The sequence below is a fragment of the Melanotaenia boesemani genome, chromosome 4, assembly GCF_017639745.1.
Source record: "Melanotaenia boesemani isolate fMelBoe1 chromosome 4, fMelBoe1.pri, whole genome shotgun sequence".
NCBI classification, from domain to species: Eukaryota; Metazoa; Chordata; class Actinopteri; order Atheriniformes; family Melanotaeniidae; genus Melanotaenia; species Melanotaenia boesemani.
This window is the reverse complement of record NC_055685.1, coordinates 18,981,258-19,008,941: the sequence shown is the minus strand read 5'-3', so window position 1 is coordinate 19,008,941 and position 27,684 is coordinate 18,981,258. Positions and strand designations below refer to the sequence as shown.

Below are 27,684 nucleotides of genomic sequence, written 5' to 3'. Positions count from 1 at the left end.
CCTTTGATATGGCCAGTGGTCTGTCAGAACCCCGGTCTAAACTGACAGCTTATCTGCATGCTGCTCTCCTCCCATCGTCTGTTTGCTGGCTGGGAATTGAACTCGACTTGCTAGTACCACATCACTATGAGAAACACTTATCGTTGCTTTGCAAGACGTGTCTCTCAAGAGGCAGAACTACTGATACCAAGAATAATTATATACACAAATGTAATCTAGAAAAGACGCACCTTTCTTTCTACTACAAGGAGAAGACTTTAAAATACAGAAGTCTCACAAGAAGCTGTAAATTGTTTATAAGCCTCAAGAACAGAAAGGTCAGATCAAATTTAACCAAAAAATCTCAGTGAAAACCAGCTCTGCAGCAGCATCATTTGGAAAGGTGAAGTTAAGTGTAACCAGAAACTGAATGAGGGCGACAAATTGATATACAGACTTGGAATAGTCCATGATCCAAAGTATTCTGTATTATCTGTACCAGATGGCGGCTGCGTGATGGCATGCACGTGTATATTTCTAATGATACTGGGTCACTAGTGTATACTGATGATTTGACTGGAGACCAAAAAACTGTCTCCTAGGATTTGTCCAAATGCTTTTTTTTTTTTTTTTTTTTTTTTTAAAGAAATTTAATTTTCTTAATTTGTCTAAGTCACGTAATCTCAAACTAATCTAATTGAATTTTTCTAGCTCAAGACAGAACGAGAGCATTAAAAACTCACAAATGGAATATGGTGGAAAATAAAGACCACAGATGTATTAATAAAAAGTCATTGAAGAAAGAAAGTTTTGTAAGAAGATGTTCGTTAATCTCGTGATCCTTGTGAAGACTTCAGACAAAAATGTACAGCCAACAGAGCAGCATCTGAGATAGACTCCATTTTTGGGGATCCACCAGTTGTTGCGATGCCTTTTCCTTTAGTCATACCAAACTGTCTACCTGTACAGTCTGAAGTCCATGTAGAAAGGTATTGAAGTCCAAAATATGTTCATGAGACAATGTCTAAATAAAATGAGAAACCCTAAATTCCCAATATTCTCTTACAAGTGATCAAAGCTCATCTTTTTTATGTGACTGTGATCTCACATTCCCCTTGTTTATCAAAGTATAAGAGCTTTGCTCCTGCGTAGGGCTGTGCAATATGGCCTAAAAATAAAATCTCTGATTTTTTATAACCAAATTAAAAGTCCCAGAACTGCCAGCAAACATACCAAGAATTTAAATGTTTGGGTCCAGATATTTCTTGACCTAATTGTATGTTTTCTTTACAATGTTCAGTACTCTTAAGATGGAAAGCCATTGCCAATAAATATGACTCTCCTCAGTGAAATAGTTCCTGTAAGTTCCTGTGTTGGTGGTGTTGCAGCCACACTGTGAAATGACACCAACAGCAGGTAATGGGTAACTATGAATTAATAATTTTTTTTCTTGTGTCCACAGAAGTGTTGTCCTTGGACCCAAGAAAGCAGGCATGACGCCATCTCCAAGCACTTCCGGCTCTGTTCTGACATCCACCGCTGCCTCCATATCTGCTGGGACAGCAGTTGACAGTGTAGCTGTGGTATCTTCTGGTGACACTTCCCAGGGCACAAATACAGACTCCACAGCTTGTGAGTGCACACACCCTTGTGCACACAACTGCTCACAACAGTAATAATAAAGCTGTAGTAGTGGAATGGCAGTGTTTCAGTGAGGGCAGTGTTCAGTCATAGCTTGGATGAGTCCTCACAGAAAAAGTCAATATTTATTTAGAGAACGTGTTCCTCTGTGTGCCTGGTAGAATAATATTGTTTGTACAATGTAATCCACTTAACATGAGAGAGGACAGTATGAAAACATCTGGGTGACACTAATTCACTTGTAATAGCGGCATCAGCTATAGTTTTTTTTTCTATATTGGAAAAGAATCCCTTTGTACATTCTGGCATTCAAGCCTCTCTTGATGATTGTAGTGATGCAGGAAAGTAATGCAAGTAGACAGAGGGAAGTTGAGCTAATTAACCTTGTTGATATTGAAGGTAGATGTTATGTGCATTATACAAGAGGGTATTACAGTAGATGAAAAACTAATTTATTAAATTGCAATGTTTTCTCTTTGAGGAGTCTGTGTGTTTAAGAGAGGCAGGTTTGACATCAGTTCCTAGGAGTGTATGCCTTTGTATGCTGTTCATGTTCGCTATAAATAATGCTAACTTTAGCTGTATCCATCGTGAGCATTTAGTGAGCGAGCAGCTTTGAGTAAATACGTTCGTGTGTGTTTTAGTGGGGCAGTGGGAGGACTAATGGAGACGTTCATTTGCTCCTCTTTGTTTGAAGGAGCTACTTCAGCTCGAGAGGGATACTCTCACCAGGCCCACATGGCGCTGTTTAACACCTTACATACACACATGTACACACATTCCAGCACACATTACACTGTCTGTCATTCCTGAAGAGTTATCCCTGCTCAGAGACTGTCTTGGTTAGAAAAACAAGCCCGCTGTAACACCAGAGGAATCCCCCTCCTCCGTATTCAGCTGGGCATTAGCTTATTTATGAGCCACATGGAAGAGAATTTACTGCCAGATCAATCACAGACAGACTTTGTAGCTTGTGTGCCTCTGTGTCCAGAATTAAGTCATAAAGCACCTTTTAGTCATCTAATGAAACAGTCACGAAAACAGCCAAGAGGGGTAAATTGGAATGTAATGACTTAATGAGGAAAAATGATTGGAAAAAAATAAATAGGCTTTTTTTTGTCATTTCACATTCAAATGCAGGTGTTGGGCTGAAAGAAAATCATAATAAATAGTTAATGCAGTGCATGGGTTTGAGTAAAACATTTACATTAATATAGAGACTTTGACTAAAGCTGAGTGTGAAATATGATCAGCCTCTCAGTGAATGAATAGTAAATTGATAAGACATATTATGGTTTGACTAGACCATCCACTATCTAACCATAAAATTATACTTTTACCCCCACTTGCCCTATTCAGCCATAAATCTTCCTATTCTATACATTTGAATGGAGACCATTGCATTATTTCATAAGAGGCATGTTTCTGCACAAGTTTATGGTGCGTCTCTGTTCACATAATGTATTGCACTGTGTGTCTGTGTTTGTGTGTCTGCGCGTATGTGTGTTCTTGTCCAACATCCAGACTAATAACAGAGTTCTTTGGTTTCTCCCTGCAGCAGGCGGCCAGGCTCCAGCCAGCACTAGCCTGCCATCTGTCCCCCCACTCTCCCCTGTGACCCAGAACACAGCCCCCAATATGAGGTGATTCATCTTCTATTCTTTTCCTTTCTATTGCACCCTCATGCACTATCAGCTGTTTATGCATGTGAGGATACTCTGTTATTTTTGCATATCTGCTTATATTTTTTCATTGTTTTGCATTATATTTTTCTCACATTGAAACAAGATTTTTAGCTCATAATTAAGACATGTTATGACTTTTCATGAATGAATTTGGGAGTTGCAAACAGTTTAACTCTACTCAACATGTACTTTATCTATTTGTTGTTTGGATTATCTCCCACTCTTTTTCAGCATCTCAGAGCGCCTGGAGCACGCTCTCGAAAAGGCAGCTCCTCTACTGAGGGAGATCTTTGTCGACTTTGCCCCCTTTCTCTCTCGCACCCTGCTTGGCAGTCATGGACAAGAGCTGCTTATTGAGGGCACCAGTGAGTACAACATAATAAAAATTATTTTTCCTCTACAAAAGAAATGTTGTACTGGTTTTTCATTGCAACCCCACAAACCCTGAGGATGCAAAGCTCTTTATTTAAATGCAATAACATCTCCAGACTGTTAATCCAATACTGTGATGAGTTGCATAGGACCAGGAGCCTGGTAGTTGAGCTGAAGGTTTTCAGGGGGCCAGGTCAGAGGCCAGGCCACTAATGGCAGTGTTTGGGATGTCTCCTGCCACCAAACAAAATGGAAAGTTGATTGATAGCTGCAGGGGAGGGCGTGTGTATGTGCATGTATGTGTGTTTCTCTGAATGTAATAGCGTATGACTCTGTGTCATATGAAGAGCAACTGAAAATCCAAAGACTTTCCTGCCGTCTCCTCCCCCGTCTGTGCCTCTGCAGCAGACTCTGGACACTTTAGTGGCCCCCTGCCCTCTAAAAGCCCAGGGTTTGCCATCAGGGATCAATGGGACATATGTCGGCCAAATCAGGGCTGTAATACAAGGCCCAAATATGTATTAGTTTACAGTAACATCATGTCAACTCATTAGGGCCGTCAATACCGTTGGCTTTCTTGCAGATGGCACAAGGTTGGGTGATCCCTGCTTGAGCAAATCTAAGTTTGTGCAATGGTTTTTCAGGAATACATGGAAAGCTTTTTGAAGTAAAACACAAAAATGATTATCAAATGCTCTTTTATTTTCTTATTGTGTGTGTGTGTGTTTTTTACAGGCTTGGTGTGTATGAAGTCCAGCAGCTCAGTGGTGGAGCTCGTAATGCTTCTGTGTTCTCAGGCAAGTCTGGCATCTTTATCTTTCCATACCCCTGTCCTCTTCTCTTCTACCAGTCTGATTTATCAAGCTCACCTTGAGTGCAGTAAATCCACCAAGCCTTATCTTTCCTCCACTCTCCCTCGTCTACCTTTCTACGTTCACCCCCTTCACCTATAGTGAGAGCGGAGAAATCAGAGAAGAGGCATCTTCAGCTGCAAATATTGGTTTGTGGGTCAAGGGTGGACGACCTGCCCATGTCACCTTTGACCCGTGAGCCGGCCCTTGTGGCCTGGACCAAACTGATGAGGAGGGATAATGTAGATTTGATGGTGCTTTGCATTGATTACCCCTCTCTTGTCTGTTGTCTTGTGGGTGTTTTGTTGCCAAGTTTATTTAGCTGCTGCCGGATTCATGAATACTAATTCCAGGATCATAAGCAGGCGTAGGCAGATCAATGATCAGGGTTGTCAATAGATCACTCCAGGAAGGCCGATTGCCATTAAGAGTCGACAAGCTACTGAAAGCGTTCTACTGCATGTAGACTAAAGTACAGTGCATCATATAAGAACATTAATCTAGAATAAAAACACATACAAAGACTTGCCATATACAGTCTCAGTGATAAGGACACCAAATATTCTGATTTGTATGTCTTAAAAATAAAGCTTTCCAACAATAAGAAAAAAAAAAAATTAATGATCTGATTAATGACACCTCTCCTCTGACCACTGCACTCTGCTTTTTTATCAGCGTTGTTTCCTAAAGAAAATGTGCTTGTCATTTCTTTCTTCCACCTTTTAACTCCACACATGTTGTTTGGTTCCCATTATTCACTTTGCTTCCTCACAAAAAAATGGTAATACAGCCGGATTACACATCTGTTTGGATGTCAGTGGCCATGCATAGATTTGGGCTAGTGGGACTCAGAAAGGGAATGTGAGCCCCATAATGTCCAGACACGAAGGAATAGCTGGAGTGAAAGCAAGATAGAAAACCAAAGAGAGAAGAATGACAGGCACTAATGCACCTATTTGTCATATCTGTCAGGGTGTTGTTTAATGCTAATCTAATCAAAGGCAGAATCTTGGTGATTGCTCCACTGCACAGCTCATGCCTCACTTCCCCCCTTGGTCCATAGCCCAAGCTATTTCTTCCTTTCTCCAAGCTATCCCACCCAATTTCTGAAACACACACACAAACATGCACATACACCCTTTAAGTGAGAGGACCAGGGATTGGCTAGTGCAGTACTGATTGCTTCAATAAATCATCCAACCAAATTCTCTCACAGCTAATGCAAATGTAATTTTATTGTTGTGTGAAGGGGGAAGGAAGGGGGGCAGGAAGGTGGGAATGATACTCTGCTTCTCACTGGGGAAAAGAGGAAAACGGGGACAGACTTTCCTCTGGGCTATATTACAATGTATAATTATTTGTGTGTTTGTTCTCCATGTGAAGCAGTGAGAGTGAGCCAGTACCATGATTGATGACGTTATTTAGTGAAGTTTGTTGGGCCCTCTGGCACAGGAAGCGCTCAATTCTCACACAGGAAGTTGCTCCATGGCCATCTTGAGATTTTCCCTGCCTTTGAGCCAACCAGTGAATGGAGATGATGGAGATGATTTTGATTGATTTTTTTTTTCTCTCCCCCCCTCCCACACCTTCATCAGAGATCTGATGCGATACCATCTCTGTGAAATTTTAATTAATTTCCCAAGCCTTGAGATGGAGTGGAGACTGGGTTAGGGGTCAGGAGGCTGGGGACTACAGAGCAGTTTTTAATCAGGGTACCACTGAAAGTTCCATTGGCGGCCACATCAGCTTGGCATTGAGGAGGGGATTGTAAACCGCTGTTTGATAGGGCCTCTTTTCGAAATGAGTACAACAGCGCTACCAATTAAAGGACCATTTTGATCAGACATTAACTGTTGGGGTGGCAAGCTGCCTTGTTCTCATCTGTAATATTGATCCTTGTGGACTTCTGAATACACAAAAGCAAGAATTAATGATCAGAAATGGTTTCATACAAAAAACTATGACTGATACATTCAGGTTTCTGGATCCATAATGTTGTTCATGCAGAAAGTGCCAGGACTGCATTTGACACGTCTTGTGCTTTCTTATTGAATTTTCAGTTCAGTTTCTTGGTTCATCATTTGATCTATAAACCAATAGGCCCTAAAAATATTCTTTTTTTCATTCTGTTGCAAACACATTTGATAATTATGTCTGACATCTAGGACTGCACATTACTAAAAATGTATGGTTATTGTAACATCAACATGAAAAATATGTCAGCGGGATGCTGACATGAACTTAGACAAGTGTATGGACTAGTGCTGAATTCCACTGAGAGAAAGTTCTGCTTCTGTGCAGGTTCTACAACTAACCAACATGTACAGGTGAAGAAATGAAACGCCACTCTCATTACTATGCATGAAATTAGCACCGTATGTTGAGGTTTATTTATTGCAAGTCATATTCCTATTTACGTATTCAGCAATGATATTGCAACCATACTGACAATAGATGAAAACACTAAAACTTGGGCTTGATTCTACAACTGTAGCTTGTTCTGTTTTAGATTTACCCTGTTTAGAAATGCTAATTGATAGCATAAAAAATAAAATGATGCTATTGTGAATAATTCAAAGTGTGGAAGACCAACAGGATCCTAACTTGTAAAGGGATGTCTCGTTTACAAAATAACTCCAGTGATGGCCTTTGAAACAAACCAAGTTCAAGACATTTAAACCCAAGTTAAGTTAATATAAAGAGCTTTTAGAGGCTGTTCAGTCAGATGGCCACCACAGAGTTAGTTCCATACATTAAATGAATGTCTTAACTTTTCTTTGTCGAGGTCTAAATTAACTGAGATTTTTCCATGTGAAGATGCATACCCTCTGTCTTTTTATTGGCCCTGAAAATTTCACTTTCAGTCTTTTACTCTGTCATATTTACAGTTAGTGGGAATGTTTCCTGCATTCACTTGTCAAACTTGCCTCCACCCAAAACAGGTGATTAATAAATAATATGGTGGAACATGAGAATGAGCTTTCTCTGGTGCTCTCTGCAATCCGTCCAGCGCTCTGAGAAATCATCTCATTGGATACTGGACAGTTTTCGATGTGCAGAAACTCATAAATCCTCTCAGTAGCTGCATTTGTGTCCTGTGGATCAGCCATTATTGTCCGGCCGCGGTGTCAGCCCATCCATCCTTCTGCCATTTATCAGATGGATCCTGTACATAGTGGGAGAAAGAGAGGTAGTGTTGTGGGCTGGAAGGATGCTGCTTATGCAGGACTGTGCTTTCTCACAGTTCCATAAACCAAACAAAGAAAACAGCTCCCACATTGATTTTAAAGCTGCAAAATCGTAATTTGTCAGGGGTTATGATGATCTTGGAGTAACTATTTTGATGATAGGAAATATCAATGTGGCGGTTTCATGTCGTTTCAATGTCCTATTTTAGAATGGATGATTTTTAAGATCTCAACCATGCTGGTAAATGTTTAACCAGGCTAGGAGGCTGTAAAGATAATTTTTCAGCTGTTCGTTTGGTCTAGACTAACATCCTACCAACTAATAGATGGATCTCTTTGATTTAGGTTAACAGTGTTTTGTTGTAACCACTCAAGAAGATAACCCTTTAGTTGTAATTTAATAACATCAGTGTTAACCCCTCTAATCCAATAACTGCTGCTATCATACGTTCCCAACCAGTTTCACCAAAGTTAACCTGTTTAGCAGATGGGCACCTCCCTTTCAGTCAGCAGGGGGAAAGACATTGACTTTCCCAAACACTTGGCTCCTCCTGACCCTTGACTCTCTGACCTCCAGGTTAGAAGCAGAGAGTGGCTGAGGCATGGAGGTTTAAATCCCTGTGGTCAAGGAACAGGTCATGAGTGTACAGTCGTCACGCTCCTTACAGTCCATAGTATAATCTGAGAAGTGAAGGAGCTGTTCTGTAGTTTAGAGCTTGAAAATTGTAAAAAAATAAAATAAATAAATAAAAAAGCAAGTTTAACTTTTTTGTTACTTGTCTATTTTATGTAGGTTTTCACAAGTTGCTTTGTTAATTTTTTATATTGAAAGTTATGCTGGTGAAAGTGGCGTCTGGCCATTCGTAACTGTTAGTGGACATATTCCTTCTTCTCTCCCATACGTGATAGATCAAATGCAGACCATGTTGAATGAACCACTCGGGGAGCTGAGAGGTTAGAGAAGTGGCAAGGAATGTGATGAAACCAAGGGACAAAAATACTTTCTCCATCTTTTCCTCACAGTCAGACCTGCACCCCACTGTGCAGTTAAACAGGCATGCAAGGTTCAAGATCAGTGAAAATCAAAGTGTTGTTTTCCCTGCCTCCCTGTTCAACCTGGCCCTGTACTCTGCTCCCATGCCCCTTTACGGCTGCGCCACGCGGCTCAATGTCCCATACCATCGCGCTGTAACACTGCATATTCTTTGAAAATATAGTCTCCTGTGAGACGCAGAGAAAACAAAGTAACACCAACTGGCACTTAATCCTGAAGACTCCCCATCGTTGGCAACTATGCAGCCAGAGAGGGGGCAATGGGGGTGTGTTGTGTTGGAGGAGCTGGGGGTCAAAGGGGGCTTCCTGACAGGAAGTGAAGTCTAGCTGAGAGGAGAAAATCAGACAGGAGACTCCTAAAAATATTGAGTGGCTTTTAATTTGGCTCCCAGCCGGTTTTTACTGTGAGCTGGCTTCAAGTGGCGCAAACGGCCGGTTATTTATACGCAACATATAATCGTGTTTCAAATAAATGAATTTCCCTGACACAGAGCTCTCTTTCTGGCAGGCACTGTTAATGTGATGTTTTCTTACCTGACAGGTCCCTTGTTATAAGACCTTGGAATGTGTTCTAATGTTTCTCCCCCTGCTATCCTCTCTCAGCCATCCCGCTGATAAAAATCAAACCCTGGCGTCTTTGCTCAGATTTGTAGTGGAAATTCATCTCCCTGCGTTTGTCATCTGGCAAAATAGAGGTTCAACTTTTAGACTTTTACATTATTACAAAAATCTAAAAACTAAAATCTAGTTTGTCCTAATCACATCCTAGAAGCCCAATCCAGAAGTTGGGAGTGAACTATTAAGTCTTTCTGCCTGCAGTTGTGCATCAATGTTTTGACATGTTGAAAGGACCGAATCAGTTGGTCTCCCAGATGTTCATACAGGTATTGAAGTAATGCCCTGCCAATACACAGAACACTTCTTAATTTTGTATAGATGACTGCTGATTGAATATTTCCTATACCACAAATAATCTTCCCCAGAAGAAGTTTAGAAGATCTTGGGTCTAAGAATGACTGTATAAGTTAAACGTGGGCTCTGTAGTTAATGTTTTAAAAACCCACTGTGTTTCTACTTGGAGTCTATGCTAAATGAGGAGCAGGTTGGATCCAGTGTTGGCGTTTGCTGTTATAAATGGATCCTTTTTTTTTACAGCATAGATGAAGATATTTTAGTTGTGAAGGCTTACCCTCAGATTTTTAAGTTATTTTATAAGTTCTCAAGCTACACCTTTTATCTGTAATAAGTTTGACACTATGCCATTATCTGCATTTTCCCCACACAGCTGTTGGCAAAATTGAGATTTGAGTAGGTTCCTTAAGGAACAAAAGGAGAGCTTCTTTTACTGAACTGTTACCCACCAAGTTTAAAAACATTCAGAAAAAATCTAGGAGATTGAATATTAAAATGGTAGAAGCCCTGGGGTTAAGTTATATAGAAACAATCCTCTGTGTGGTCATAGTTTGGATTACCAGAATCAAGCATAGAACATATCGGACATGCTATTTGATGTAGCTGAACTCAGCATGTACATTAACCTGAAGAACTGTGTGTTTCAGCGAGGCAACTCAACAGATCAAACTGTTTTTTACGCCACTGAAGTGTGGACTGAGATGTGCCAAATGCATTAGCTGTCACCTCATGAGCAAAAATGTGCTTCACTCTGGTACCTCTCAACTCGTATTAAGTGTATTTTTTGTGATTAAAAAGCATGTATATATTGAAAGCACTATCATATACACATTAGATTTGCATAAACAATTTTAGATATACCTCACACACTATGTAGGGTAACATTTTTTTGATCTGGAAATGAAACACCGTAATATCACTTTATCACAATTTTACAGACTGACAAACTATTCTGTTGGAAGGGAATCCTCCAATTTTAATACAGATGTTGAAGAAATTATACATCAGTTTTTTACTTTTGGAAATTGACAAATATTTTAGCATACAAATGTTAAAGAAAAGCAAAAGTATGTTCATGTGATAAAAGATAATCCACAGAAATTACTACACAACATCACTACAGTTGAGCAGGACTCAACGTGAAACTGATGAGGGTGGATTTATGCTGGAAATGTAGAACTGAGTTGGAGATTTTCCAGCAGTGTGTATGTTGGAGTGTTGGTTTGTCACCATTCTGGATTAAAGTTTTAGAGCAGGGCTACTCAATTCGGTCCTACGAGGGCCGCAATCCAGCAGGTTTTCCATGTATCCCTGTACCAACACACCTGAGTCAAATTAATGAGTCATTGTGTAGAACCTGATTGGCTGTTAGAGCCACCTAATTTGACTCAGGTGTGTTGGTGCAGGGATACATGGAAAACCTGCTGGATTGCGGCCCTCGTAGGACCGAATTGAGTAGCCCTGTTTTAGAGGGTACTTCAGTATTTCATTCACTCCTGTTTTATGTCTATTAATGGACAAATGCCAAGTACCTAACGATTCTGAAGGTGCACTTTTTGTTATTATAGTTGGTTTGACCACTTCAGCCAGGAATATCCTGAAACGGTGAAAAGAGGCGAAATTTTTTGACTGGGCAAATGTTCAGGTAGAGATTGCAAGTCCATATTTGTTCAGTTGTTAAATGTTATGTAGAAGAAGAGGGGACTACCCCCTGTGATCATTTTTGTACTGAAAGGAGACAGATTACGCACATGTAGGTGGAACTGTTTGTATTTATTTTGTGAGTCTTGTCATAGGTTCTTCCTTGTATGGCTGGGTTGGATTCCAGGATTATTTTTACCTTTTTAGCTTTGTTGTTAACATTAAAACCTATAAAAAAGTGACTAAAATGTAGAAGAAAATGTGATGTTTCTTCATAAAAATTCTACAAAAGCTTTAAATGTGTTGCCGCGTTGAAAAGCCATAAAAATAGAGATGTTGGATGAGGTGATGATTTAATTTCAACATGTGTTCCATCTGGAACTAAAACAGCTGCGTATGGTATTTAAGTATTCTTCTCCTTACACTGGTACAGTTCACTGTATTAATCTGAAGGAGCTTCTCATTTAGTTTAGGGGGTGTGGGTATACAAATGTTCTGTATCTATTTATATCTTCCACTTCAACTGACTTATTTTGTTGTAGCATAGTTTTTGGTTTAAGTGTTATATTCTTGACAGTGTGAATTCATGAAGCTTTTAGAGACAGGGCTCTATAAATATTTGGGCATTGATAAAAATGGCTTTAGTTCTGAATTCGATCTCAAATACACGAGTATTTGTGTTTCTTTAAGCAGTTACCATCTCAAGATGCGTGCAGAAGCTCTGGTGTTAAGTTATTCACACACACTGGTGTTGCAGACATGACCGCATGAAAAATAAACTACTCGGCTTCTGTATTCATCAATCAAGGAATGATGGATAATATATTTCAAGCTGTATGCAAGAAGCAATACTTCTTTGCTCTTTTTTTTCTTTTTTTAAAAAAAAAAAAAAATATATATATATATATATATGTAGTTTATTGGCCATATCAGGTCACAGTTCATATACATTTAGGCCACACAACATCAAACTGTTTCTATGTCTGCTCTCTTTTGTGGTCATTGATACACAAATATTTAATCCAAAATGGCGAAGTCTGCCGTTTGTTATCAATGTGTGGGATGATTTAGTGTTATCTAGCTGTGGCATATTGTCATATCAATGAGTGTCAGTTGTTTGAACAAATGCATTTTGTTTGCCAGTTAATTATTTCTATTTTTTCAAATAAAGTCCTACATTATATCTTTAGAGCATTTTAAGGATGCAGAAAAAGAAAAAAAGTCAGTAGCTCTCAGTCTCTTTCGCTCTGCCTCTGCTGCACTGCCACATTTGACACAAGGGTTTATGCTTTTGTCGTCTATTTAAAACTGTATTCCCATAGCCTTTCAAATCAACAAATACTTGTGATTATGAGTGATGCCACCAAAAAGTACAGCTGATTTATTTATTATTTCAGGAGAACTGGGGCATTTCTTTCCTCAGCGTTGGAAAATGTTTTCCTTGTGTTGTGGTGAGCGTCATGTTTGAAAGGCCATTTTGCTCAGGAGGTCTGTGTTTTCTCACTAGTGGTAGTGGTATATTTAGATGTTGATTATGGATAATCAGCTGTAATGACGGAAGTGCATGGCATGTGTGTTTAAACTCAATGCCATCATCATGGAACACAGACCAAACAGAGCTGTCCTATTGACTTCAGATTTAAACAGGCATTTCCATGAATAGTCAAACTTTCATTCATACTCACCATCACACGCATAAAAGAGAAAAACAAAACATAGCTCCTGTCAGCTGTATTTAACATCTGTGAAATTTCTTTTTGTGGACTAGTTTCAAGTCTGGATCAAGAGGAAGCGCTCCCATCATCTGTTTAGAGGTCAGGTTAAAGGTGAGGGGTCACAAATGGCTGCTTGTATCCTCTCATCAGGAGTGCTGTGGTCATGGTCCCTATCGCAGCCATAAAAGCTGCAACACTGCTGACCAGGGCAGCCAAAATCCAATATTCTATCACTGACCTGTCCCCCTTCCCATTTTGTCATTGGGAGATGTCCCTCAGATCAGGGTCATTGCTTTTTTAATTCAACTGGAGGAGTCCTTCCTTTGCCCATAATGACACCATTAGTCTTGCTATCACCTTTGTCTGTGTCCACTAAATGCCAGTGGCCTCAACTCTTCTTCAGACTAAATTTAAAAACCAAGCACTCATGATCTGTCAGTTTTCTCTACTTAACGTCTGCTGAAGAAATGATTGCATCAGTTTTCAAGTCTACTGCATGAAAATATTTAAAATAAAGGTTGTGTTTATTATGTTAAGCCTCACTTCCTGTTTTGCTCATTTAAAATCTGGCCAGCAGAACCTGTCCTGGTATAGAATATCCCCACAGCTGGTCTTACAGTCATGGTTAATGCCCTTCAACTGCAGTCCATGCTTCAACTAAGGCCCCAAGGCTGCTCTCACACACTTCCTCCAAAGCAGGCTTCAGCCACAAAGCCTTCTGCCAGTACCTCCACACTGTTTCCACTCCCAAACCCAGACTTCTATTCCCTCTGTGCCCTCTTTATTTGGAATGTATTGTAAACACGGTCAATGCCAATATGGTCCTGCAGGACAAAAAGCAGTTATGAACTGAGGTTAAGTGTAATGCTGTTTTCTGTGGGACATGCTGTTGGTCACAGAGTGATGGTGCGCAGGCATTTCAGAAGAATGGTTCTCTTGGCTTGGTGTGTGATTGGTTTTGATGGCTATATACTTGTGCTGAAAAGGGAAAAGCTATATGGTTTCTAAACTCGTCACATATGCACAAATATGTCTCGATGTGTATTAGAAATTCTTGTAAATGGATCTTTCCTTCCTCCTTGTAGCGCTGATATCCCACTCCCAGTGGGATCTCTAGGTTTACCGAAAAACTAGTCTCTACATAAACACACAGTTTCCTCTATCAGCTCAAGAGATGATGACAGCTGAGTTTAAAGCTTTTGGTCTCATGCACATAATGTCTTTCACTGCATAGTTGCAAGTCAATAAGTAGTACACCTAAAGAGTTTCATGAGCCCTAATAAAATGTGGTGCAGGGTTATAATTCCTTCTACTTAAATTATTCTTTTTAAGTAAAATGGCATGATGTGGAAGGAGAATGGAGGGTTTTTTAAGTTTAAGTGTGGTTTGGTAGTTTGTCTCAAGATGAAATTTTTTCTGCATATTTTGCCCCCTCCCCTGAGAGGAAGAGGGGGAAAAAGCGCTGTGAGGTTCAGACAGGACCCATGACCTTGTTGCTTTATTATTCTTTTGACGCTTGTGTTGAAGGTGTTGAAATATTGAACAGAACATGAGAGACGATGGCCGCCGAGTTTCCCTTTTCTCGTTGTCCCCTTCCAAGCTGAGGATTTAAAGTCGCACACAGCTGCGGTTGGATTGTTTAGACTGACACCTTGAACCATAACGTTAGTCAAAGAGAGGAAGAAATTTGTGTATTTACTTGTGATAAATGCACTTTCAACAGAGATCATTCACTCCTGCTCACCAGCAAGTTCACCGATTGTGTAACCTTCGCAGACTGAGGCAGTTGGTACATGAGAGCTTTGAGATAATAAAAACTTCCCAGTCTGAACAGGTCCACGTGTAGAGCATTACTTTTCTACTTCTTTCAAAAGTGCCTCTTGCTAAAATCTTTAAATTAGACCTACCTTTGCCTGTGTGCCAGGCTCCCTCACTGTCCATTTTTAAAAAACCCATCGTAAAACTCACTTTTACTCATTAGCATTCAGCCCAGCCTGAGTCTTGATCTTATTTGGTTTTTTTAATTTATTTTATCTAATATATGTATATATATTTGGTCTGTATTTGATTTTTTTTACTACTTTTATTATATTTTATTCTATTTATTTTTGTTATTTTAATGCTGTTTATGCTTTTATTTTACGTGTCCTAGATGTTCAGCATGTTAAGCTGTGGCTGGTGTTAAAATACTTCATAAATAAATAAGATGATACATTTTTAAATCATGTGGGAGGGGGTATTTTGGCTTCTTGTACTCCTTCCTTCTACCTTATATTAGCATTTGCTAAATTTTGCAAGATGTTTGCCATCAGTTCAAAGTTTCATCAGCAATGTATTGATAATGTTTGTGTTGGCTTGCAGGAATGGCAGAACTCCATCCAGAAGAATGCGGGACTTGCCTTTATTGAGTTAGTCAACGAAGGAAGGTAGGTCACCCTGCCCTGCTCTGTGCTGTCCTCTCTTCTTGTAGACACCACGTCATTATCTCTCCAACCTCTTCCCACTGGCCTCTTTCCAATTCCTTCATGCTCACATCACATTACAGCATCTCCCCCTATGCCTCCTAAGATCCCAAAGGCCTCTGCGATGGTGTGGCTACTAAAGATTCTGGATGACAATCAATGATTGGAGAGTAGAAAGGCTTAGGATTGAGAGTGGGGATGGAAGACCTGGGAGTTCAAGGCTCCATTCAATACTTGCTCATCCCACAGGGATTCGGGAGAAGGAGTGAGGTTGGGCAGAAGGTGACAGGAGCTCTGATTGCCGGTTCCTCTGTGACACTTGGGAAATGACTCTTGATTTCTCACCTCACTGTTCGTCTGTCATTTCACGCCTTTCTAGCTGAACCCTTATCTGTTTGTAATAACCTCTTCTGTCTAACTGTCTTAGCTGTTTATCTTCTGTATCTTGTTTTCCCACATTTCTCTCTAATAAAGGATTCTCATTCACTCTTCACCTCCTTGTAGTCATTAGACAAGTCAGTTTTTGGTTTAGAGGGACACACTTCCAAGTATTGATCCTTGGATTTTAGAATTGGCAGATGCTAATCTGTAGTAATGCTAACAAGATTAGCAGTGTAGTCATTTGGCTGGTATAAAAGAGGATTTGTAATTGACTGTAAAGATTAGATTGTTTTCTCAACTTAACTTGAGGCTGAGGGTTTCCCTTCCCTGTAAATACATGGGAACATAAATACATGTCTAAAGGGAATGAAACTCTGTTTTAAAACTCAATAATTAATATTAAATTTAAACAATTCATTGATTATAAATTGATAATAATGGCTGCTATGTATTCTATAGTTAAATACTTATACTTTTAAGAAAGTAAAAGATTTTTCTTAGCAGTTGTTTCAAAATAACTATTCAACTTTTTATTACAATAAATAATTTTTTGAAACTTTTCCAACAACCCAGTAATAAAAGTATTATGAAGTAAATTACTTGAGGCCCCTGATTTTATTGTATATAATAGCACTATATCTCAAGCATCTTATGTACTCCTTTAATTTCTGATTTATTTCTGAGTGTCCTTTGAAGGTTAGTGCACATACCAGCTTTAGACAGCATCCACATGTGCAATCATTAGCACCATAAAGAAGGGCAGTGGTTGGGTTATTGATAGTGGGGCCAGAATAGGGCCATGGAGGTTACAGAGGCCCCAGCGCCTCCGCTCCCCTGCTGCATGGTGCTGAAACAGCAGGCTTAGGTTACAGTCGTCCCTTGGCCCCTAAACTTCCATCCCACCAGTCCCAACCAGCTCCCAGCCTGCCCTCCACCTCTCCTCTCTGTCCTCTGGTCTGTTATTGTTCCACTTTGCACAGTCCTGACCCGTGGGGCTGTAGAGAGTTTTTTTTTTTACCTGCACACACTCAAACACACAGAGACACACATGCACACAAACATAACATGCATGTTTCATGAACACTGATAAGAAGAGGCTACATATGTAGCAACATGAGCAGAGATCCTCCCTCCTGTCAGATTCATATCATTAACAAATCAATTAGCACCTGGACTCTAGTTAAAGGACAAATCTGGTTTGGTTTTGTTTCCAGATTAGATTTTCTGCTAATTCTGCATGGTTTTATTTCAGCATTGTGTGGATGTTACATGGCTGTTTTTTTCTTATGGTTGCCAGATTTACAAAAACATATTATAAATACCCCAAAAGCTTAAAATTATGGGATATTTTGAAGAATGTGAGACTTTTCTCATAGCGATAAACAACATCGTATTAGTGTTATAAAACATTTGTGTGATGAAGTGAACTTGATATTCCCTTGTAATGATAGCCATTGCCCCTCTTCCCCAGGCTTCTCAGTCATACCATGAAGGACCACCTGGTTCGTGTGGCTAATGAAGCTGAATTTATCCTGAGCCGACAGAGGGCTGAAGACATACATAAACATGCAGAATTTGAGGTAAGATTGTGCAAACTTAAATCATAGTAGATGTAGGATAATATTGAAATGTTCACCAAAACTGTGTTGGTTTAGCTTGATAATACATCAATAATTTTTCTTTACCAGACAAAGATAAGAAGAAGAAAAAAAAGTGACAGTATATTATATCATTTGACTGGAAAATTACTCCTTGCATTTATAAATGGATGTGAATATGTTAGACAGTTGTGGCAAAGTCGGTCCCCGGACAAATCTGATCAGCGATGGTTTTCCGAAGTGATGATGTATCTAAAATATAGTGACAAATTGGAATGCATGAGAACTTTACTCTAATCTTCCTTCATCTATATGGGGATTTAGGGTTATATAACTAAAACTGCTATAACAGACGTGATCTGATATTCTTTTTCTCTGTGATTTCATGACAAAAAAGAAGCAAAGCTTAATAGACTGGAGTGGATCCTATGACTGCATCAGACTTGTCCATCAGGTTTAATGGAGTGTCACAGCAAACCTAGAGGGCCAATGTTTACCTTTCAAATATAACCATGGCTAATCATGAACACACAGACACAGACGGAGTTTGATGGTTGGCACATATCACTAGCCAAACACTGTGTACTGTTAATTTAGCCCCGTGGGTCTCGGTCTAACTGCAGGCATGCCCCTGAAACATAACTTCTCCCTCTTGTCCTTCTACCAGTTTTTAGCACAAACGCTGCCATTCACATGTAGCTGCTCAGCCAACTCTGTCCTGACCCATGGGCACCCTTCCCTGCCCCTTTCCTAGTCAAACTCTGCTGCGCTCCACCCTCTACTTTCGACATCTCACAAAATCCTTTCCTGTCCTGCTGAGATCCTGTCCATTATACTCCCACTGGGGGTGTATTTTGCTAGTGACAGGGATATGGCATCCTCCCCTTTTCAACCCTTCCTCCCTCATTTCTCAGGAACCCGACAGTACTAAAAGCTCTAGGCAAACTTAAGAGGTGCTGGCCTGAAGGGCTGACTGTGTGTAAACCCAACATATCTACCACCAACCCTCGACCCCCACTTTAATACAAAATATCATGCCTTTTTTTCCCCAGAGTTTTAAGAAATGGACCCTTTTACATTTGTGTGAGATAAAATCCCTGAAAAAGTGTTGAAAGTCAGTAATAATTTGTCTGACTGTCATGTTTTGTTTTTCTCAGATCATCAAGGTTGTCATCTTGAACTAAATCTTAAGTCATAGCTCAGTGTGCTTCAAGTTTCTGTCCTTTGCATATCTTTACCTTACATCTGATCTGGTCATCAGCTCAGATACCTGGAGTATAATTTATTTCCACTTGGATGCCAGTTTTTTTTTTTTTTTCGGTATATAAGGTTAGTGTCTGTGTTAATCTGACATAAGAAAGCATGAGTAAAAATATTTTGTTGATGTATGACATCCACTGTGATGTGGTTGTCATTCTTTTATTGCAGAGCTATTCAACTACATTTTCCCATGGCTCTGGCCAGTGGAGCCGCACATTCCCCTCGACTGCTACACTTATAGTGGATGTACAATTAATACAAAGTGCTGCTACATTTCTATTTAAATCAATCACTTGAAATCACATTAACATTACCTACTGGATATAAGTAAACATAACCAGTTTGTTTTAAAAAGTCTTCATAACTTTTTTTAGGTAGTTAATCTGTCTAAGACAAAAACACACACTGGTCATTTCTGTGTTTAAGTGCAAAAAGAACTTTGCTGTTAATTTAAAGTGGGTTTTTTTTTTTTGTGGGTATTCGTTATCAAAAGTCATCTGGCAGTACCTCTGCACATTATACTCTTTATTTACTGAGCCGATGCATTATCCACACATAAAAAAATTACACAGAGATGTACAACTCAACTTCTATTTATCATTTACAATTAAATATTTCTACATTTCTACACATAGCCAACAGCTCCACATTTTCTCCCCCGATAGTATCTGACAGTACATGCCTGCAGGCCAAAGGACTCGTAGAAACTATGACTGATTCTCAGACCTTTAAGGAGGTTTGTGGTCTTCACACACATACCCACATCGAACTGTGCATTGTTGCTGTTTGTGGAGCTGTAATATCTCTATTCATCACTGCGTGTCAGACTGATCACTGAGCAGTGTGTGAACCGCTCACTGCTGCCACGCTATGATGTGCCATGTTTCGCATAATGCCTATGGAAGGCAGAAGAAGTAGTTCCTACTTATCCTGAAAGTTTAGATACATAAATGTTGTTATAGGAGATATTTCAGTACAGTTCCGCGTATCATTAATTATTCTTCTCCGGTATTGTCTGGATACTTATCAGTCCAGGTGTTATTACATTTTCTGTTTTCGCCATCAACTTCTTTTCATTTGAATGTGACCTTTTCATTACAAGCCAGTATCTTTGGCTTGTAGATCAGCTGGTTCTGGCCCATGGGCCGCCGGTTGAGTAACGCTGCTTTATTGGCTCTACATAAGCATCCTAATTTTTCAGTCTAATTATTTATTCTTAGATATGTAAATCCAGACTAAACTTATTATTTCAAGATACTGTGGTCTCTAATTAGCACATGAATATGTTGAGTTTAACATGTTCTACTTCAAAGTTTCTTTGGTGGAAATCAAGTTTTAAATCTTTCTAACATGTTCATGTTACTTTTTGAATTGTCAGGTTACATGAGTGGATCTAGCAGCGAGCACTGTAGCACAACATTTTTTTCCTGGCAGCTGCAGTTTCCTGATGGTACTTTCCAAATCACAGATTCAGACTGTCAGAGATACTATGTAATGTCAACTATCCTAACATGTTGAGGTGGCCTCATTTTCTTTAAGTGTTGTTTTTAGGAACAATTCCATACTCAAACTGTATGCTCAGCTAATGGTGTCTTTATCCCAGTAGACCTTGTCTCAATATATCACCACAAATTCATCCCACAGTGTCAGGTTCATGGCTTTCTAGAGCAGTGTGTGTTTCCCTACTGTACAAGCATGTATTTTGCCTATCATACATGTGGATATCATACATGTGGTGTTGCTCCTGCTTGGATTTTCTGCCTGCTGCACCTCCTATGGTGACCGCTGGGTTAGCTACAGGTTGTCGGCTGGAGCCACCATTCACAGATGTTTCGCCCCTTACCCAGAACATCTCCTGGTGGAGGGGCAGTGGCTGAAAGGGGACGTCTCTCCGCCATCCCCTGCAGCTGCCCTTACTGGGGTTTTGGACCCCATACACTGTTCTTCCTCCGTAACCACAGCCAAAGCTGGCTTTCTCTGCATCCTCTGCCAGCTCCTTGATGGCTTTCTGCAGGTTTGCCCTGGTAGATCCAGCTACTCGGAGAAGCTGGATTGCAGACCTGCCGATGATGCCCCTGCACCCTACCCTTCTCCACTGGATGGATAGTTGCAGCCCAGTACTGGTCCTTGCACTCTGCTGCCTAGTCAAGAGTATTATGTCCGCTTGAGGTTGTGTGCTGCTGATATCCCTTCCTCCCAAGGGACAGTAAGCTCGATGATGAGGCCTCTTTTGGCAGCTGTGGACCACATCACCACATCCGCAACATGTCTTGACGTTGTCTGTGTGATCACAGATGGAAACACCAGCTGCTTATCAAGGTCCAGACGCACCTCCCATTCCTTCCCAGGAGCAAGCAGTGCTGCTGGTCTTCTACCTGCTGGGTCGTGGCACTTTTCTCCTGGCCTAAGAAATGATCTGGCCGGCCGAAGGGAGTCTGGTGCGCTGTTATCCCTTACTCTGCATCTTTCCAGCAGCTCTGCAAGCTTCTCCAGGACTTAGCTGTGTCGCCACCTGAGGCACCCTTGTGCCAGTGCCACTTGACACCCTTGACAAGATGTGCTGTAGGCCTGCATTGTCTTGGCTGCACAGGGGGCAATTATCCTCACTTCCGAACCACTGGGAGAGACTTTGGGGACAGGGTAGGGTGTTCTACGCTGCTCTTATCAAGAAGCTGAGACGTGCTTGTGGTGTGCGCCAGATGTCTCCCCAGCTTATGACCCGGCTTATGGTGTCCTCCCATTGGGTCCACGCCCCTTGCTTGCCCAGTGATACTGCCTTGATGAAGTAGCGCTCATGTTCCGCTCATGTGACCTCGTCCACGATCATGGCTTTCCGCTGGCCCCTCGTGGCTTTAGACCAGAACTGGATGGGCTCTCCCAAGCCCAGCCCTACTATCCTGCACTCTTCCGATGACCTCTTTGTGCTGCAATCTGCTGATTTCTTGGTCGACCTCTGGCTGGGCCCTCCACTCTTGCCATGTACAGATGTTTACTTCCGTTGCTCTCACCATCTGGTCTCTGGACTCCCTTAACTCAACTAATAAACATAAATAAAACTGTGGAAACTGAACAGCAGCAGTGGAGAGAGAGAGAGAGAGAGAGAGAGAGGAGTACTTGGTGTAGTGGCAAAGTGTATTCTGATTTTTTAAGTACAGTCCTATTAAGATAACTGAAATATTTGCTCATACACTGTCTAATATTATCTCAAAGGAACAAACATGGAATAAATCAAAGCTCTCAGTGGTTCTTTTTTTGTAATCCTGATAATAATTAGCTGAATTTGAATGCAGTGAATGAAAATTTGAAATGTAACTCAGTGCTGAAATAATGTGAGGACCCATACTTCTCAACATTGTAGTAAACAAAGGGCAGAGCAATGCCGGTGTGCAGGTACGAAGACAGTTTATGTCAGCAGGTTTGTTGTGTTGGGTCTGTGTCGATCTAAATCTGAAGCATAAATCAAGCTTTATACTAACGGCTAGTTGATTAAGTGCAAATGCATCTAAGGGAAGGTTATGATGTCCTGTTTCTTGTATTTGGGTTGTAAGATTTAACTTCACACACCTATTCGCTGTTCCAACTGTACTTAATCAGATATCCTGCACAGCTTGTCCCAAAACTATGTTTCACAATTGAATTCCTCACTTAAGTGCAGTTGCTCCTCAGTGACCTCTGAAAAGAAGCGAGCCCCTGATAAGTCTTGCTCTGATATTGCTATATTGATTTTTGCCTCCATACAAGCACTGTTTGAGCCTACTAAAGCCGACGGTTTCATTTTGCACTGCCACAATAAAAATAACAGGCCAATGAAACATCCCTGCCCTGAGGGTGGGGGTGGAGGGTTTTAAAATAATTTTCAGCTTTGTCCTAGTTTTTAAAAGTGTTGTCTCAGTGACACTGGGTTGGTTTTTATTCTGTGAAAAACAAACCTCAAAACGGGCTTCAGCAATGTCTTGTTTTGGATGTCATTGTGCAGCGCTGGAAGTCGAGAGGTTTGTTGAGCAATGCAGCGTCAGCTACCAGAACATATCTAAACTGCACATCCAGTATGAAAAGGCTTGTTGTGATTATAAAAGGTAACAGAATTAAGCTATTACCCCAGAAATGAGAATAACACAAAACATTAGCATAAATTTATGCTTGCTCCTTGTCAGATCCTTAAAGGTGATGATGGAGGATCCTTTTGATTTAGATACTGGTTTCCCACAGACATAACATATGCTTTTCCCCACTCGCTGTCTTTCTCTCTTTCTCACTCACACTCTCACTTGCTCTCTCTGTGGGACAGAATTGAGTTATCTTTGGCCCTGAGAGTAAGTTATTACAGTGGGCTTAGGGTGAAACAGAGATGAAGATAACTAGAGGGAAATCCAATTACCTTTTAGGGTTCTCTATCTAATAGGATCCTTAATGTGAAGGAGATCTGCAGATCGGATGCTGCTGCCCAGCACGGCAAATGATAGACTGATATCATCCACAGAAGCAGAGAGGAGACGGAGCCCAAGAGATAGAAAGGAGGAGAGAAATCGAACTCCCTCTTTTTATGGGGCTGTTCATTAGGGATGAAATGTGGTGGGCTCAGGGGCACAAGGGCAGATAAGAAGGTTCAGATAGGGAAGAGTGCGCAAGACCCGAGCCATTTCTATTCTTTCTTACCTTTCAGTTTTCCGTGGTCTTTTCTTTTTCATATAACCCCTTGATTCATCTTCTGCTGTTATATGGAGTAATTGAATTGACCATTTGAGAGACCCAGTGAAAGCCAGATGATAGCAGCTAATTAGTGCAGTGTCTTTGTCTTTCCTCTGCTGAGCTTGTAAAATGAGCTGCTCCTTCTCCCCATGTTAATGACATTAACATTGAGCTGAAACTCATTATATTGTATTATAGCCCTGCTTTCTGGATCACAAATAGACAGTACTGAGCAAGACAAAGAAAGTCTGAATAAGGATGAAAATTTGTTCTTTTTTATTCTTGAGGCTTTTTTTTTTCTCAACAATTCTTTGACAGTTAGCATGTAATTACAAGCAAAATGTACTTATAATGAGAGGAAATATTTCCGATTTGGAACAAAACTATATTTTGTTCCAAATTATCTTACAGGTGCTAGATAAAAAAACAGTTGGCAGGTCAGAAAGTCTCAAACAGAATTCTCTTGTACAGTGGGGCTTGAAAGATTGGTATCATAATTATGACTTTCAAATATAAGAGATTGATACAAGGCTATGAAATTGATAAATTGAATAGTAGAGATTAGAGAAAAAGAAAATATTGGACTTGGGTTTTTCTTTATCATGGAAAATCATCTACTGCTAAACATCTGTAGAGACAAAAGTGTGACTACATCTAACAGTGGAATTATACAGTGAAGCCTTTAAGGTGTGAGTGGGGGTGGGTTGTTATTAAAAGAACACATTACACATGTGTGGATACATTTTTTTAAAATGTGAAGTCATCATAGAAGAAGTAAAAGAGATTGGAGTTCACCAGTCCACGTTCATTGGCTATGTATGATAACTTTTAGCCTTATTGGATCTTATTTAAGGAGATTTGCTAAAGAGCTTTAAACTGCATAATCGGTTCCTTTTAAAACCGTTGTTAGTTTAATTTAAGGAAAGTTATGTTTTGTCAGTGGTGTCATACAGTGTAGGTGGTGTGTTTTTCACATAAAAATAGTTTGCTGTAGAAGTTTTTTTTTTTTTTTTTTTTTGAAATGCCAAGTTTTGAAATAGTCAGTTGAATTAGTTTTCACCCCTCATGCTTAAAATTGCACAATAACAACAAGGCTTTTAAAATCTACAGTTAAAAAAATATAAATTTGAATGTTTGACAAGTGTTGCATAAAAATCAAGAACATAATTTGGAGATGACTGCTTGATGCCAGCTGTTAAAAAAGCAAAGACATAAAACAAGTGCAGATTTGATAAACGAAGGATACTCATACACAGCCAGAAAACCACAACTCCCAGAGGCTATTTTCACCACATTAAACTGATGTGAGCACTCAAACTGATAGCTGCCACCAACTGTAGCTTGCTGTCATGTAGTTGTCGCAACTGTAATGTAGAATGTCAGCAGGGCTGGATGCCTGGGCATCCCATTATGGGCAAATCTGTTGTCAAGAGAATAAAGCATAAAAAAAAAAAAAAAAATAGCAACATACCCTTTTCTGAGATAGTATTTTGTTAGCTTTAAAATGGGGATGTATTTTCAGAAAGGCTAAGGAGAAATTTCAAATAGAAGTCGAACAAAAACTCTTTCAATTTTTTTTCAGGGAGATGTTTTAATAACCAAGTACATACTGTAGTCTAATGTTGTTGTCCAAATATATATATATATATCCCAAGCAGGGGTTTGGTGTTGCTTTTTTCTTTTTTTTCCACTGTGTACAATATGGACTGCTTCACTTAGACACCAGGAGATATGAAAACATATGAGAAAAAAATATATATATATATATATATAGTAGGCAACAGAGGCAATGGTAGTCTCAGTCCTGCTTGTCAACATAATGAAGTCCCAAGGTACCTCCTCCACTGCTCCCATCATTATGTGTGACCAGCAAACCCACAGATATGACTTCACTTTATAGTTACCTTTGTTTCACTCTGACATGCTCCCTTTAGTCACTGGGAGATTTTCTTTTTGTTCATTCGAGCAGCTGAAGCAGTGCTGGAGATAAGTGTCATCGTTATAAGGAGCAGCACAGAGCGCTGTAATTTTTTTTATGTACTTTTAAGCTTTATTATACGTGTGTACCCTTACACTCTTATTGTTATGGAGATATGCTGCTGCCCTATATTAGAATTTCTAGGGAAACCCATTTTTCATGCACCTGCTTCTTATCTTTTTTTTCTTGACTGTTTCTCATCTCCAGGTGGCAATTTAACACTTCTGATTTTTCACATGGCATGACCTTGAAGCTGAGTTTGAGTCATCTAGCAAAAGATGGCAGCCCTGCAGACTGATGTGGCAAAAGGAGGGCGCGGTTTTGCAGAGACAAGAGGTTTCTGGGTAGGAAAGATGGAAAAGCTGCCAGCCATGCATGGTGACCAGTCCATTAAAGATCGGCCACAGACTGTGTAAAGGGCGGGGTAGTGGAAGGAGGAAGAGTAGGAGGGAGATACTTTGATAAGTGTTGCGCCTGCGTTAACCTTGATGGCTCCTTGCATCAGGCTGTTGCCAGCAGCAGGGATCTGTTTCAACTGGATTAGATTATTTTTTTTTCCTCTGGTGCTCCAAGGAAAAAAAATCAATACTTGGGAGCACTGCATGACAGGGGCATCATTTCAGAATTGAAGTGGCTGTCAGGCATTGTCATTTGGTGACTTTTGTTTGCCATTGTACTTTTAAGCCCTCATTTTTCTCTCTCTCCTCTTCCTTTCACTCTCTTCTTCCCTAGCCCATTGTCTGAATTCCCCTGGTGACATTTTATGTTGCAATTTGAAAACTCGAGGGCAAGAGATCAAGTGCAAGAGCATCTCTCTGAAACCAATTGGTGGACTGGTTCAAAATCTACTTTTGTTTAGCGACCCCCATCCTCCTCTCTCATTTCGTCCTTGCCCCCTCTAGACCTCCATTGTGTTCCAGGAGGAATTTATTTGTTGTATATTTGCATTCTCTGATACTAGACAAGGACATGATGTCTCGCCTTCTTCTGGACAGTTTCTCTGCCTGTTTGCAAATGAAACCCTCAGGGAGCGCTTGTCGACGGATGGGAGAAATTGGAGATTCTCGTAAAGCGATAGCCCACCCTTAGAGAGCTTGTAGCCCTGATGTGCCACCAATGTCAAGAGATTGCAAATCAAGCAGTTTAATAACATCTCTGCTGTTTTTGTTTCTTCCTCGTGTTCTCCGACAGACTAGTTTTATCAGGGGGTGTGTTGAAGGCTCACTGTGCCATGGCAACACCACTAGACCGTTCTCTGTCACTCTAATTGATAAACATAGGGCTGATATCTTGTAATGAGCCACCATTCGCCAGCCTATTATACTGGTTAACCCTCTCAACCCACAGAGGGAGAAGAGGGGGGGTGGCCAAGGCATCATCTGACAACAAATTCAGCATTTAGATAAAGCAGACTCTGGTAAAACATCACTGCTGAGAGGCTCTTCTGCTTTTTCTCCATGTTTGCGGAGAAATAATGGCTTACCGTGATGGAGTGGCAGTAAGAGAAACAATGAGAATATTTGGCAGAAAAAAGTAAAAGTGTGCTATTTTCTGGTTTGAAGTAAGATTCGGTTATGTCTGAAATGCACTTGTTGTAATATTTTGTCCCGTGTTTTGTGTTGCTGTTCTGTCATTATGTGATTTTTTTGTAGAAGATTGCTGTTCTTTCCATTCTTGAGTCATTTCATAAGCAGCCCATTTCCTCCTCAAGCTCTAGCACACATCCACAGTTATTTATTTGAAGTGTGGATGAATTGTGGGAGACATGGCTCAGTGTAATTGACTCGATTAATGCCAGCCATTATCATTTTGTCTTCACTGAGCTGTCCCCCCTTGCAAAGCCAGCATCCACATTGGCCGTCCCCCGTCTGCCAGCCCATATAATGGAAGGTGCTGCCCATGATTACAGTGTCACAAGTCATAACGGTCTCTCTGCCAGCTAGTTGTGCCCTTGTGGCTGTTTAGGAAGCTAACAGTGCGTAATTGGCCATTCTTTTGCCCCAGCTGTGTGTTTTTGCTCAGAAAATGGAAGGATTTATCTAATTTTTTATGGTTTTACTTTAAAAATAAACACGGTGACTGTTTCAGTCACTCTAAAGAAATCATTTTTCTAACTGAAATGGAAATAAAAACTCCTTAAAGTAATAAAAGAAGTGTTTGTTTTAAAGAAACCCTCCCAAAAAATCCCTTTTTACTATCTATCATTTTGTCAGTAGGCTTATATGGAAGTGAATGAAGCATAGGAGATGTAGTTATTCACTTTAACCTTCATAATAACA

The 27,684-nt window shown here is 40.3% G+C and overlaps 1 protein-coding gene across 6 annotated transcripts in view; it reads left to right on the top strand.

The window, feature by feature from the left end:
- Positions 1-27,684, top strand: part of lrba (LPS responsive beige-like anchor protein) — a 177,400-nt gene that overhangs the window by 58,600 nt on the left and 91,116 nt on the right. For 5 of the 6 annotated variants that reach the window (XM_041983701.1, XM_041983699.1, XM_041983703.1 and 2 more), the window contains exons 30-35: positions 1,442-1,611; positions 3,179-3,263; positions 3,537-3,670; positions 4,413-4,474; positions 15,399-15,463; positions 17,352-17,460. In XM_041983701.1, coding sequence (XP_041839635.1) covers positions 1,442-1,611; positions 3,179-3,263; positions 3,537-3,670; positions 4,413-4,474; positions 15,399-15,463; positions 17,352-17,460 — 625 coding nt within the window. The remainder of the gene's footprint in view (positions 1-1,441; positions 1,612-3,178; positions 3,264-3,536; positions 3,671-4,412; positions 4,475-15,398; positions 15,464-17,351; positions 17,461-27,684) is intronic. The other variant, XM_041983700.1, reaches the window with a different exon arrangement.